This window comes from Vipera berus, assembly GCF_964194415.1.
Source record: "Vipera berus genome assembly, chromosome: W".
Lineage (NCBI taxonomy): Eukaryota > Metazoa > Chordata > Lepidosauria > Squamata > Viperidae > Vipera > Vipera berus.
This window is the reverse complement of record NC_138210.1, coordinates 65,130,848-65,146,666: the sequence shown is the minus strand read 5'-3', so window position 1 is coordinate 65,146,666 and position 15,819 is coordinate 65,130,848. Positions and strand designations below refer to the sequence as shown.

General features: G+C 40.1%; 1 protein-coding gene across 1 annotated transcript; it reads right to left on the bottom strand.

Annotated features, from left to right (window-relative positions):
• Positions 1 to 6,475: 6,475 nt before the first annotated feature.
• On the bottom strand, positions 6,476 to 7,414 carry LOC308676796 (olfactory receptor 11H6-like; the record flags this gene model as incomplete). Its single annotated transcript, XM_081342823.1, has 1 exon — positions 6,476 to 7,414. The coding sequence occupies exon 1, from the start codon at positions 7,379 to 7,381 to the stop codon at positions 6,476 to 6,478; it is 906 nt and encodes a 301-aa protein (XP_081198949.1). The 5' UTR covers positions 7,382 to 7,414.
• Between the last annotated feature and the right edge of the window lie 8,405 nt (positions 7,415 to 15,819).

Below are 15,819 nucleotides of genomic sequence, written 5' to 3'. Positions count from 1 at the left end.
AGCACAAACATAACTAATCATCCAATCAGTGAGATAAACAAGTGTTGTCGCAGTTTGGTAAACAGGAATATTGTTTTCTCACGAATACCTCATCCCCGTTTCATCCATCTCTTTGCTTTCTAGATTCAGTTTTAGTATAGATTTTAATAATATTTTGAGGGGCATCATGGCTCAGCAGTTAAAGATGCTGAACTTGACAGTTGGAAAGCTGACAGCCCGGGTTTGAGACCCGAGCACTATGCCACAGAGAGAGCTCCCGTTCTTGCCTCAGCTCTTGCCCACCTAGCAATTCGAAGCATGCAAATGCAAGTAGATAAATAGGTACCAATTGCAACCAATTCCACATGAGACAAATGTCACGTTAATTAAAAAGCAGGATCCTTGAACACTGGCTGGCAAATCCTTAATGTCTACTCACGCCAACACCAAACAGCACCAGTTCAATTTGAGTAACACCAAAATCATTGGCCATGCTACCACCCACCACACTCGTGAGTTCATCGAAGCCTGGCACTCCACAAGCAATTCCATCAACAGACACATTGACCTACAACCAGCCTAAGAACCCATCAGGATTCAAATCAACCACACAGCCAACCAGAGACAGCAGCAACCCACGCAAGCCCCTTCCTATCCCCCCTGCTACCAGTAGTTCACCTCCCAATGACCCTGACCTGAGGTAACCTCCCCATCACAAGACCCATCACAAGTCCCCCACATAACACCCACACCTGAAGCCCTTATAAACAGAAGAACACTGACATCCCCTAAACTCCATTGAAGATGTTACCTAGCCTGGTAACAAAACATTCAGAAATCCAAAAGCAAACAGCCCGTATAATAGTAAATAATAGTTTGACTGAAGTATGTAACATTGAAAAGGGCACAAGGCAGGGGTGCCCGTTGTCACCTTTACTATTTGTTTTAACATTGGAGATATTACTGATTAAAATACGGGACTCGGAAAAAATTAAGGGAATTCAAATAAGAGATCAGGATTACAGACTGAGGGCGTTTGCAGATGATCTGGTTGTTACGGTGACCCAGCCAGAAAATTCCGTTGTAGAATTGATGGAGATAATAATGCAATATGGGAAAGTTTCGGGATTCAAGGTTAACATACAAAAAACCAAAATGCTGTCTAAGAATCTGACAGTAGCACAAAAGGCTGCTTTAGAAGGGATAACGGGATTAGAAATAGTCAAAAGGGTTAAATATTTCGGGGTATATTTGTCACCCTCAAATGCAAAGCTATATAAAAATAATTATGAAAAGCTATGGGGAAAAGTTCAAAAAGAATTGGATAGTTGGAAAAAACTACAATTGTCTTTATTGGGAAGAATTGCAGCAGTGAAAATGAATGTTTTGCCGAAATTTCTATTTTTATTTCAAATGATACCTATTCTTAAAAAGGATTCAAACTTGGAGGAATGGCAAAAGGGTATTAATAAATTTGTTTGGGCAGGGAAAAAGCCACAAGTTAAATTTAAGATTATGCAGGACACGCCTGAGAGAGGTGGTCTTAAAATGCCTAATTTTAAACTATATTATGAAGCTGCTGCTTTGTCAGCGATAAGTGATTGGATTAATCTAACACAAGCGAGATTATTAAACCTTGAAGGTCATGATCTGCTATACGGTTGGCATGCATACCAACTGTATCATAAGAAGGTGGATAATGTGTTCAAGGTGCATATTTTAAGACATGCTCTGTTGCGAGTTTGGAAAAAGTATAGACATAAGCTAAATTATAAGATACCTTTATGGGCAATACCGAAACATGCAATAGAAAATATAAGTGTTGGGTTTAAACATGATGTGACTACATATAAGGAAATTTTAAGTTTGGAAAGGAATGTATGGCATTTGAAGCCGTATAATTTTTTACAAGAAGAAAAGATTGTTCAAACTTGGTTTCAGTATGGGCAATTACAGGCCAGGTGGAAAGAAGATCAGAAAATTGGTTTTTCAATGACTGATGAAAATTTGGTAAAGCAAATTAGAAATCAAGGTCAAGCACATATCAAACGGATATATCTTGCACTGATAGAAATTTATTCAGAGACAGAACTTGTTAAAGATTGTATGATAAAGTGGGCTCAGAATTTTCAGGAAGTCATTACAATGGATACTTGGGAAAAGATTTGGGTTAGAAATGTAAAATTTACGCAAGCTCAAAACTTAAGAGAGAACTTTTATAAAATGTTTTATAGGTGGCATTTAAATCCTAAAAAATTAGCAAGTATGTATCCGAACTGCCAGCCTAAATGTTGGAGGTGTGGTGGTGAAGATGCAACGTATTTTCATATATGGTGGACCTGTAAAAAGGTTAAAGCATTTTGGATTAAAATTTGGTGGAATATGCAGAAGATATTTAAGAAAAGGATAAAGTTTTGTCCGCAATTGTTTCTACTGGGCATTATTACTGACACTACTGTTGTGGACACTAAGTTGATGTTGAATTTAATTACGGCAGCAAGACTTTTAGTAGGGCAATACTGGAAGAAGGAAGAACTGCCGACTATAGAAGAATGGACTTTAAAAGTTTCCAACCTGGCGGAAATGGCAAAGATCTCAGCGTATTTGAAAGACCATTCGCAACAGAGATATATTGTGGAGTGGAAAAAATGGATTGATTACATCCAGAATAAATATGGGACTAAAAAGTTTCATTTAGCATTTGAATAAGTATTGATGTGATATTTACATTGCTTGTAGTCATTTTATAAGAGTTAAAGTGCGATAGATTTAGTAGTTTATTGTTGTTTGCATATGGTAGATTATGATTGTTTCTACTTTTATACCTTGTATTTAGCTCTGGGAAGTCGGGGAGGGGGGAGGGGGAGGGAGGGAGGTGCTGGGGAGGGTTGGGAAGAGGGAGGGGGTTGGGAGGGGTTTTGTTTTGTTTTGTTATAAATAAAATGTATTGTAAAACTTTTCAATAAAAAAAACATTCAGAAATCAACCCATACGCTCAGAGAACGAAACTTTACCCTCATTCTACACCTGAACTACAGATGTTCGCCGCTATTGCAAATAAGTACCACTTTGGCAGGAAGGTAACAGTGTTCTTTGCACCTTAGTGTGTAGTCATGCTGACCACATGACCACAGGAATGTCTTCAGACAACACAGGCTCCCTCGACTAAGAAACAGAGATGAGCACTCTCCCACCACAGTCCATACATGAATGCAAAGGGGAAACCTTTATCTTTACCTTTGTAATATTTTAATCTGTGTAGTTTTAATGTTTTAACATTCTAATTATGTTTTACTTGTTTTACAGCTTGTAAGCCACCCAGAGTCACCTTGTAAGCGAGGTGTGCGGCATAAAAATGTAATAAATAAATATTCTTGTGAAATATTTTGCATGGTCTAAATGCAATGCAAAATCTTACTGGGAGATTTAAAAACAGGTGTATTTCTTTAGCCTTTTAGCCAACTTCCCTTTTTTCAGAACTATTTCTATTTCATGTTGGTCTGTTTTCATGCAGCACAGTTGCAGCTAAACTATAGAAAGTCTGACAGCCAAGCTTCATTAATGCTTTTTACACACACACCCTCCCTTTTTCTGCGTTATCTTGTTGTGTTATGTCTAAAAGAAGGGAAACTGCTGATAATTAATCTATGATACTTGCCTCTTCTCTCATTCAACTGTCACTTTCTCTTCCTACAAGGAATGGAAAAACCTGAGGATTGTATATGTGTGTTCTAATTAATTTGTTGTGTAGCTATGAAAATGACAGTGTATTTGAGGTCAAAAGCAAAATATACTTAATGCAAGTATAAAGATACTTTTAATTAAATGTGTAATATTCAGCCATGGACTTCTACATTTGGTGTTGGTATTTCAAAATGCTTGCCTTATTTTTTTAATGAATGTAGGATATATAGCTGGATTATCTTGCTATGGAATAAATAAACTATTGTTGTTGATGGTAACAATGATGTAGATATACCTATTCCTTTTTCATGTTTTCCTTTTGTGCCATATTTTTTTTAGCTTGGAATTTTCTGTCTGCTGTCTTTAATGCTTTCAATGACGGTTCTTCAGATAACCTGGGCCCATGCAACGAAAGGCATTAAAGATTAGGTCACTTTATCATCAATGCATTGATGATGTTACTTAGTTGGGTAATGTCTGCAAGAAAATAACCAAGCTCAGAGAGCACCAAAGACTCCATAGTTCAACCCTGAACTGGAAATATTCTTTTACTCTTTTCCCTACCTTCCATGACCGACCATTTAGTTTGATTTCAGGTTTGTTCATACTCCACCATCTCACATCCCATAATATCCTTACTTCTGAATATTAGGTATTGAGGATTGCTTCCTGGGGTCAAAAAAGATGCTTCTGGAGTGGAAAGAGATAAGGCTAATATCCTGGGTTTCTGAATTGAACTTGTGTTGCTATTAATATTGCGGAACTATTTTGTCTTCATCAAAAGAGGAACGGAGAAACTGGGAAGATTGCAAAGAAGATGATACTGCTGCCGGCGTCAACTCCCCTCCGCCCTGTGCGTGCCCACAGAGAGGGCCTCCTCAGGGTGCCTCCGGTCAGGGAATGTCGACTGGTGGCCCCCAGGGGGAGGGCCTTCTCTGTGGGTGCTCCGGCATTATGGAACCAACTGCCGGTTGAGCTCCGGATGGCATCTGACCTTCGATCCTTCCGTCGCGGGCTGAAGCCCCACCTATTTGAATTAGCTGGTCTGGCCTGATGGGGGAATATGGGTTTTTAATTGGTTTTTATTATTCTATCATTGTTGTATTTTAATTGGGCATTGGTTTAATTTTCTTTTAACTTTTGTATTGCTATTTATATATGCCCTGTGAACCGCCCTGAGTCCCTAGGGAGAAGGGCGGTATAGAAATCAAATAAATAAACATCAAACATCATACTAAGACCTCTCCTTATAATTTTTTTTTGAAGCTGGTGGGGAAGAGGTTATTAAAAAGTGTTCTAAAAATACCTCAGGCATGAAGCCAGTAAACAGATTGTCCAGAGCTACAGAAAATTAGTTTGGTCTACTGGTTAATGCCCTGGACTATGAGTTCTATTCCCACCTTAGCTATGAAAACCAGCTGCGTTACTTTCCCTCTCTCTCAGCCCAACTTACTTCACTGGGTTGTTGTTGTGGGGGAAATAGGAGAAAAATGTGCTGGATATGTTCACCACCTTGAGTTATTTGTAAAAAATAATATAAGCTGGGATATAAATAAATAAACGTGCAGTGAATGTTCAGACATTTTAATTATGCCTAATGAAAAAAGGTTCATATATACAGATATACATGAGGCGAAACATAAATTTAACTGGACATTTTTTTTTATTTGATTATCTGTATATTTTATAGTTTCCCCATTAGCAATTATTAGAGTTCATGCACTTTAACACTAAGCATCTCAATTGGGAGCCATTGTTTATAACCATGGTTTATTGTAAAATGGTTTCTTTTTACACAGCGTGTTAATCCACAATCTATGATCCATAAATCACAGGGGTAACATACACACAATACCAATGCAGAGAAAAACACATGATGGTTTAGTGCTAAGTAGGAATTTGATCACATCGTGACCCCAAAAGATGATTGCTGATCATATCCGAGTCATTCCAACTTCTAGAATCCCTCAGTCTGAAATAGAATAGCCCCCCATTGGTTGCCTGGCTTCAGTCTAATTGATTAATAGCAATATTATTGGCAGACATTGTAAAATCTTCTTTCGACCTGATAGCAAACAGATTGAGATGGAGAATCTGAAATTAAGAGTAAAAGAAACCAGGGATAAAATACAGTTGTTATTGTTAGTTGCAAAGTCATGTCTGACCCATCGCAACCCCATGGACAATATCCCTCCAGGTCTTCCTGTCCTCTACCATCTGCTGGAGTCCATTTAAGCTCACGCCTACTGCTTCAGTGACTCCATCCAGCCACCTCATTCTCTGTCATCCCCTTCTTCTCTTGTCCTCAATCTTTCCCAGCATTAGGCTCTTCTCCAGTACTGTATCAAAAAATATCTCAAATACAACTGACATTTCTACTCTTTAACCATCATGTTTTTGTATATCCCATTATACTGAAAATAAGACCAGTCTCATATTCATTTTTGCTCCAAAAGACGCATTAGGGCTTATTTTCAAATTAGGTTATTTCCAGAGAAATACAGTACTAAATGCATCCATCTGGCTGACAATCTTAACTGGAGCTTATTTTGGGAGTGGGACTTATATTACAAGCAATCTGAAAAATCATGCTAGGGCTTATTTTCCGGTTGGATCATATTTTGGGGGAAACACAGTAGTAATTAAACTAAAAGCACACTTTCATCGTAGTCCAGTCCCTCATTGTTTTACTTATTTTTATACATGAAAATCAACAACAATGATGTCATTATAAATTCAAAAAGATCCTAGAAGGGAAAAGGCCCTGATCTCTTGACCAAGGTCCAGACCAACCATCCATGAATCACATTCCCTAATTTTCCGGGAACAGTGTCCTTTTTATAGCATCTTTCATCTCCTTGTTCCTCAAGCTGTAGATAAGTGGATTGAGCAAGGGGGTCAGCACCGAATAGAAAAGGGTCACCACTTTGTTGCTTCCTCCTGAAGCTCCGGGGGTCACATAAGTGACCATGATAGAGCCATAGAAGAAGCTTACCACCAGCATATGTGAGGTACATGTGGAAAATGCCTTCCGTCTGCCAGTGCTTGAAGGCAGTCTCATTACTGTCCAGAGGAGAGTAGCATAGGAGCAAACAATGAAGAGGAAGGGGCCAAAAATAGCGATGGAGCTGAGGCTGTAGAAGGCCAGTTCTGTGCCTGGGGCTGGAGTGCATGAAGAGGCCAACAGCGGCCCTGGGTCACAGATAAAGTGATCGAGGATGCTGGAGCCACAGAAATGGAGCTGGGAGATCAAAATGATGGGTGCTAGAAACCAGAGAAAGCCAGAGGCCCAACAGGAAGCAGCCAGGATGCAGCAGAACCTTTGAGACATCAGCAGTGGGTATCTCAATGGGTGGCAGATGGCCAAGTATCGGTCTAAGGCCATTGCAGCAAGAAGGAAACTTTCGGTGGTCCCCATAGAAAAGAAGAAATAGAACTGGAGGAAACAGCCATGGAAAGAGATGGCACCCGGCAGTGGAGAGGCCAAATCGAAGAGCATCCTGGGTACCGTGGTGGTTACGTAGCACATCTCTAGACCCGAAAAGTTTCCCAGGAGGATATACATGGGCAGGCGGCTGAGTCGAGAGTCCAAGAGAACAGCCCACACGATGCAGAGGTTCCCCACCAAGGTGAAGGCATAGCAGATGGAAAGTAGGGAGCATAGGAGCAGCTGGAAGGAGGGCGAAAGGGATGAGAACCCCAGGAGAACAAAGCCCATCACCACCCTGGTATGGTTGACTTGATCCAAAGGGTTGTGCCACGGTTGCTAGGAGAATCACACATTGGGGAAACAGTCAATGTCTGAAAGAAACCATACTATGATCCCTTTCCCCAACTTGGATAGCTTTCAGATATGTGGACTTCAACTATCAGGATTCTCAGTAACTGCCATAATAACTGCTCAATTCTGGGAGCTGAAGTCCACATCTGGAGGTGGATCCAAGACTATTACGGATTAAGCATGCCTAGAGGATCACTGGCCTGAAAGTTCTCTGTTGCTGTTTTCCACTTCTAAATTCAGATAAGCAATAATTTTTAGCTTGCCTACCAGGTTATTCACTAACCACCACCCAATAGATCTAGAAAAGTTGGAGAATTTATAGAAGAAAACAGCAACATATCTTAGAAAGCAGAAAGAGAGAACTGAGTGTCGGAGTGATAAGAAATTTAAAGGTCAAGAGAAAATGAAGAGAAAGAACTTAAAATTGGAAGGAAAAAAATATTTTATAACAATGCTTTCTGTAAATTATCAACACAGAAACCATCTTTAGCTGTCAGAAGGACCCTAAGAGAAAAAAAATATATAATTGTCAAATATAGTGGCACAATATGAGGTATTTTGATTTTAAATGACTGTAGAGTTATCAACATAGGTCTGTTTTACCTCCCGAAATCTGAAGTAAAGGGATAGATAGCTAGGTTTGGGACTGGAATTTCAATAAATAGCATCCTTTTAGAATACAAATAAATATTACTAAGAATGAAGGATTTCTCCCATTGCTTCACCTCTCCGTTTTTCTAGAAAGGGGAAAAAAATGACATTTGTGATTTTTTACTTTTTTTTTAACTTACTTTTCACTTGCCCAACCTTCTTTGCTTCTTATCAAGAAAGCCAGTGGGGTCATAAATGATGACCCCATTTCCTTTTATTTTCATAACTTCCCTGCAAAGCAGCCTTATGATGTGCAAAACTGAGTAGCCTTTCCAAAAAAAATAAATAAATAGAACTGTGATCTACTCGGTCTATTCTAGACTCATAATCTAAATGCTTCGTAAAAAGGAAACTTTGAGGACCATTTCATCAAAACTAAACCCATTTAACCTCAAATAACTTAGTTTACAGAATCATAGCTTCACATAGCTTCACATATAGCTTCATATCTGCTCAATCCAGGAATCCAAATTATGCACCCCAGCAGATGGATGTTGAGAATTCTTTGAGCACCTCCAATGAAGGAGAACTCATCTTCTTTCGGGATGATGGTTATCACCACTGAATTGCTCTTACCATTACTATTTTTGTCTAACATTTAATCCAAACTGCTTCTCTGGGACTTAAATCTGTCACTCTGAATCCTGTGCTGTGAAACAACAGGGAACAAATATGGATCTTTTGGATGCTTGAAGAGCATTATCAGATTGTCCCTCAGACATCATTTCTCCAGACTAAACATGGCCAGGTCCTTCTGATTCATAGAAATTGGCTCCTGAATCGTCCTTATCGACCTTCTTTGGGCATTATCCTGTTATAGTTGTCCCATCACCCACATTTTCTAGGGAGTTCTCAAATTCATTTCCTTAACTATCACTGCAATGTTATCAGACAACATTCTACCAACATTCCGCTGATCCATTACTGTCCATTAGTTTACAGATTGAAATGTGTCCCACCAGTTTCACACCATCAGACATAGTCCAATATCACTGTTTGAAGAATCAGGATTGATTGTTTCTGAAAGAGTGTTTAAAGACTTGAGAATGTATCTCTAAGAAAGCAAAAAAGAGGGATCTGGATTTTGGAGTGATAATTTAAAAGTGGAGTTTATCCTATATAGTTGTTATGGGCTTCAAGTTTCAGAATTCTCAGTAATTGCAAAAATAAAAACAAAGTTTCATGGTTTTTCCCCCCTCTCCTTATCCATCAGTCCCAAAAGAAAAGTCTCTGCTTTTACTTACATATATATTCATCCTTAAAATGTTCTGTATTATTAAATGCAATACATTTTTTCTAGCTTTCTTCCATGTCCACCAAACATGAATAAATGTCCCTTCATGGTAAAATGATCTCAGAGAAGGCTAACCCTGACTGGAAGCTATACTCACTGAAAAATCTCTCTTGATGTTCTCCACTTCTAAATTCAGACAGGCAATTTCTTTCGACATGCCTGCTAGGCTGTTCATCCAACCACCACCCAGCAGACAATTATTGGATGAATATTAATGTCTCTGTGACAGTTAGCTACTCACAGGGCAGTAACCCTTGTAAAAAATAAAAGTTGGAGAGTTCACCAAAGACTTGAGAATATATCTCTAGAAAGCAAAAAGAAGGAAGTGGGTTTTGGAGTGATAAAGAATTTAAAGGTGGAGTTTATCCTATACAGTTGCCCCATCATCTATGTTTTCTAGACAACTCCTAAACTCATTTCCTAACTGTCACTGCAATGTTATACAATCTACCCAAGCTAACTTCCCCCAACCCATCATGTCCATCAAAACACAGCTTCTCACTAATTTTTGTCCATCAGACACACATCTCACCAGTTTCACTAGCAGGACCTAACAGTCCAACATTATTTTTTCAAAAATCTGGATTGATTCTTCCTGAAATAGTCCTTAACATTTATAAATCAGAATTCCTTACCACAGGTTCTGAGACATCCCAGGATGACATCTGTCATGCCAATTTCATATGTCCAGATCTGGGCCACAAGGAAATTAGAGAAGAAGAGAAAAGAAGAGGTAGTAATCTTTATTTTATATGCAGAAACAGTCACGTAACATCATACATATATTGGTTCCTAAGTTCAAATGTCTTTCATTTAAGCATACTGATTGGCTGCCATCAAGTCAGTGACCATATAACTAGACCTTCTCCAGAGGAATCAAACTTATTGTTTCATTCTATGTAGCTTTAGATCTATGAGTTTTTCAAGTTTTTCAGCTCAACAAGTGCAATGTTTGATGTACTAAAATTTACTTTTCCTCTCTATTCCTTCTCCTAAACTTAAGAAAAGGTTACAACTTCCTTTAGATCAAGGGTGAATAAGATTCCTTCCTCAGCTCTAAAAGAAGAATTAGTAGGATGCAGAGTTGTGTTAATTTGGAAGTCCAGCCACAGTTACATTTTTTTTAATGATTCAAGGATGGCAGAACAATTGGATTTATTGATTAGAACATAAGAAGTTTAGTTAGTAGAAAAAACAGTAATGCAAACCCATAAACCTTACCTGATTTGGAAGATTTCTCTGCCAATCCACCCAACGTCTCCATTATGAAGAGTTCGCCAATAAAAGAAATCTGACATTGTATTTCCATTATTTAAGGTCTCAAGAGGGTTTTCTCTCTCTTGAGAAGAGAAAGTGAACTTGGGATGTTTTCATTTGTTTAGTAGCAGCTGTGGTCAGATGCCTGAGTCCTTCTGGCTGAGAACCCTGACCACTGTAGCCCAAGAGGACAACAGTATGGCAGGAAGACTTAGAGTAGGTCACACCTTCATTGCTATCTGGTTGGATTTCTGCAATGTATTTTATGTGGGGCTGCTTTTTAGCACTATTCAGAAATGGTGGAGCAGTGGGCTAATGCCTCCTTAAGTAACACCAGCTGCCTGCAATTAGTGCAGGTTCGCATCCCACCAGGCTCAAGGTTGACTCAGCCTTCCATCCTTCCGAGGTAGGTACAATGAGGACCCAGATTGTTGGGGGCAATTAAGCTGACTTTGTAATAATGCCGCTTGGGGTGTGTGTGAAAGCCCTAATAAGCAGGCATATACATAGAATGAAGGCTACTGCTAAGCTTGTAAGCCGCCCTGAGTCTTCGGAGAAGGGCGGGATATAAATGGAATTTTAAAAAAATGTGATGGCCATGTTCTTAACTGCCTCTTGGTATTGGGAACACAGAACACTGAGGTTGTGGCCTGTGTACTAGTTAAGAAGGGGGTATGTTGGCTCACTGGTTAAAGATGCTGAGCTTGTTGGCTGGAAAACCAGCAGCTCAGGTTTGAGACCCAAGCACCTCACGATGGGGTGAGCTCCCGTTGCTTACTCCAGCTCCTGCCCATCTAGCAGCTCGAAAGCATGCAAATGCGAGCAGATGAATAAGTACCACTTTGGTGGGAAAGTAACAGTGTTCCATGCACCTTTGCTAACTTATGCTGGCCACATGACCACGGAAATGTTTTCAGGCCAAGAAATGTTTTCTTGGCCAAGAAACAGAGATGAGCACCACCCCCTAGAGTCAGACATGGCTAGACAGGGAAACCTTTACCTTTATTCCTAGTTAAGAACATGAGCAGAGCCTTTTGTGGCCTATCCTGGTCCATCTAGTCGTGAAGTCTTTTCTCACAGTGGCCAACCAACTGCAAAAAACCCCACAAGTCTTCCAGCAGATGCCCTTCGGATCCCACTTCCATCCAGGCTAATAACCAATGTTTCCCATGACTTCCATGAATTGGACCACCCTTTTCTGAAGCCAGCATAGGTAGTACCAGCACCACATCTTGAAGTAGCAAATTCCCAATTTGAATTAATCGCCAATTGGTTTGAAGGTACAACTTGAGGCATTTGTGTTGACTGCAGACTGACCTGCTCTAAAATATTTGGTCCTAATCTTGTAGAAGCAGCTGCTTGCAAGTCCATCTCTGTACAGGAATGTAGAATGAGAAATTCTGGCCCGCTCTCATGTTCAGTTATAAGATCTTACAAAAATAAAATAACATTCCTATAGTTCTTGCAATACATGTTTCATGACCTGTCCTACGTACCTCAAAGGGCTGCACACACTTCCAGGATGAAAAGGGGGATGAAGATATGCTGTGTGTTTTTTTCCCTTTTGCGTTGTTTTTCTGTTTTCACTGAGGTTTTTGCCAATGTCATTATTTGTTTCAATTGTCCTCTCGTTATACCTTCTACTCAATAAGCCCACGGAAAGTTAAATTGACTACACAAGCAAATATACTTCTGATTTACCCTATTAAATAGAGTTCTCTGGGCAGGGGACAATTGCAATTATTATTTTGGGGATGGCAAAACTTCTGCAATTGTTTTAAAAGTACAAACAATGTGGTAATTGGAATTTACTTAATTGATTGGTTTTTACCAGCAATTTCCACAGATAAATCAGTTGCTTTAACGTTCTTCCTATAATGAAAATCACCTACCAAAACAGAACTGTCTCTATATGAAATTCTTACAAGAGGTTTTTTTCCCCCCTCTATATGAATGTGCTCACTCAATCAATCAAAATAGAGTTTAAAGAGATCTTGGAGGTCTTCTAATCCAACCCCCTGCTCAAGCAGGAGACCCTACACCATTTCAGACAAATGGCTAGCTAGTCTTTTCTTAAAAACCTCCAGTGATGAAGTATCCACAACTTCTGATGGCAAGCTAATTGTCTTCACTGTTCAGAAGTTTCTCCTTAATTCCAAGATGCTTCTTTCCTTGATTAGTTTCCATTGTTTCTTGTCCTGCTCTCTGGTACTTTGGAAAATAAGTTGACCCCTTCCTCTTTGTGACAACCTCTCAAATAGTGAAATATTACTATCATGTCCTCTGTAGTCCTTCTTTTCTCTAGATTAGCCAAACCCAAATCCTGCAATCGTTCTTCATGTTTTAGTCTCCAAGCCTTTGATCATCTTAGTTGCTCTTCTTTGCACTTTTTCCCGAAGTTGCAATATTGTTTTTTGCAACCTGGTCACCAAAACCGGATACAGTATTCCATGACTTCAAACTATTGGCATGCAATAGCTTGAAGCCACTCTTCACTCTAGGAACAATGAAGTTAACATGTTCGTATTTTGATCCTGCATTGCAATGTCAGCATAGTAGTCACATGATCCAATTAATTTTCACTCACTATAAGTCCCCAAATATGTTTTTGGCTCATCCTTACATCATGTTGATACTTTATGGTAAGGTCTAGATAGCTTGTTTGCTAAACAACAGTGTAGTTGCTTTTGTTGTTGTTCTTAGTTGCGAAGTCGTATCCGACCCATCGTGACCCCATGGACAATGTTCCTACAGGCCTTCCTGTCCTCTACCATCTTCTGGAGTCCATTTAAGCCTACTGCTTCAGTGACTCCACCCAGCCACCTCGTTCTCTGTCGTCCCCTTCTTCTCTTGCCCTCAATCTTTCCCAGCATTAGGCTCTTCTCCAGTGAGTCCTACCTTCTCATTAGGTGGCCAAAGTATTTGAGTTTCAACTTCAGGATCTGGCCTTCTAAAGAGCAGTCAGGGTTGATCTCCTCTAGGACTGACCAGTTTGATCGCCTTGCAGTCCAAGGGACTCGCAGGAGTCTTCTCCAGCACCACAGTTCAAAGGCCTCAATTCTTTGGCGCTCAGCCTTTCTTATGGTCCAACTTTCACAGTCATACATTGCAACTGGGAAGACCATAGCCTTGACTATATGCACTTTTGTTGGCAGGGTGATGTCTCTGCTTTTTAGTGTGCTTTAGTTGCTTTTGTAGAAGAGACCAAAGTAGAAACCATATTTTATGAACAACAGTTCTTGGACCTCAGAAAACTAAAGCCAGCAGTTCATGAATGAGCTTGTCCATTTGACAAGTTAAACCAAAAGATACATTCGAGAGCACTTGTCATAGACAGCATTCTCAGTTATCTTTTCCAAGGTTGATTTTCTGCATTCCAACATTTAAAGCTAAATATTTTCCATATTTTAAAGCCTTCTTTTAAATGAAGTTTTATTTTTTCTATCTTTGAATTTGGTTTATATCCAATGGGAGTGGAAAGAGTGGCACAGGAACAACACAGTGAGAGTCAATCAACTCCAGTTCTTTATTTCCTTACAACAAATAGACAAAATCTTGCCACACTAAAGTTATAAACTTCTAACCTAATAGATATGCCCTGGGAGCTTCTATGGTGTGGCTACTGTGAATCTTTCCCATCCAGCTCTGGTTTATGCAGTTTCTTGTCTTGGGCATCCCAACGGTGCTTTTTCACAAGGCAACTGAACTTTCTCTTTTCTCTTTGAAGACGTTTTGCTTCTTGTGCAAGAAACTTCTTCAGCTCTGACTAGACGGTGGGGAATGGAAGGATCATCACCATCCAGTCAGAGCTGAAAAAACTTCTTGGATGAGAAGCAAAACATCTTCAAAGAAAAACAAGAAAATCCAGTTACCTCATGAAAAAGCACCTTTGGAAGAACCATGACCTGGATGACTGAGAATCTCCATAGACCAGGGCTTTTCAACCAGTGGTACAGGTACCACCTGTGGTACATTGGCACCTGGCAGGTGGTACGTGACCATCCTAGAAAAGTGATAGCGGGGGAGGGGAATGAGCTGAACCGGTGGTAGCACCGCACAAGCCTGAGCAAGAGATGGTTGGAGCTGCAGGGCTGTCAGGGCTCAGTGGAAGCACCAGGATCAGCTCCAGCTGGAGCTTAGCACTGATCCTGGCACTTCTGCTGAGCCCAGAAGAAGCGCCGAACAGCTGGAATGTTGCAGCATCTCCAGGGTCTTGTGATTCACATTCAGATGCTTGGCAACTGATTCATATTTATGTTGGTCAGTGTCCCAGGGTCCTTAAAATGTATAAATCAGAATTCCTTACCACAGGTTTGGAGGCATCCCAAGATGACATCTGTCATGCTAATTTCATATGTACAGATCTGGGGCACAAGGAAGTTACATATGAGGAGAAAAGTAATAGTACTATTAGTCTTTCTTTTAGACAGAGAAACACTTGTGTAACGTGATTTGTGTTTTGATTCCTATGATCTTTGATTCAAACATACCTATCAATTGCTATCAACTCAGAGCTGACTTCTAGTGACCAGGTAAGTAGACCTTCCCCAGAAGGATCAAACCTATTGCCTCAATGTTTGTAGTTTTCATTCCATGTGAGTTTTTCAAGCTTGCCAGGTCTACAGGAACAATATTTTAAATACTGACGTTTACCTTTCCTCTCTTTTCCTTCTCCTAAACTTAAGGAAATAAGGGACGTGGTGGCTCAGTGGGTTAGGATGCTGAGCTTGTTGATCAGAAGGTCGGCAGTTTGGCGGGTCAAATCCCGAATGCCGCATAACAGAGTGAGCACCTGTTACTCGTCCCAGATTCTGCCAACCTAGCAGTTCGAAAACACGTAAAAATGCAAGTAGAAAAATAGGGACCACTATGGTGGGAAGGTAACAGCGTTCCGTGCGCCTTTGGTGTCTAGTCATGCCGGCCACATGACCACGGAGACGTCCTCGGACAAGCGCTGGCTCTTCGGCTTTGAAACGGAGATGAGCACCGGCCCCTAGAGTCGGAAACGACTAGCACACATGTGCGGGGGAACCTTTACCTTTACCTTTAAACTTAAGGAAAGGGTGCAACTACCTTAAGGATCAACTGAGGGCTCTTTCTTCAGCTCTAGAAGAATTGATAGGTTAGAGAGAGCTGAGTTTAGTTGCATGTCCATCCAGAGTTCTTTTTTCCC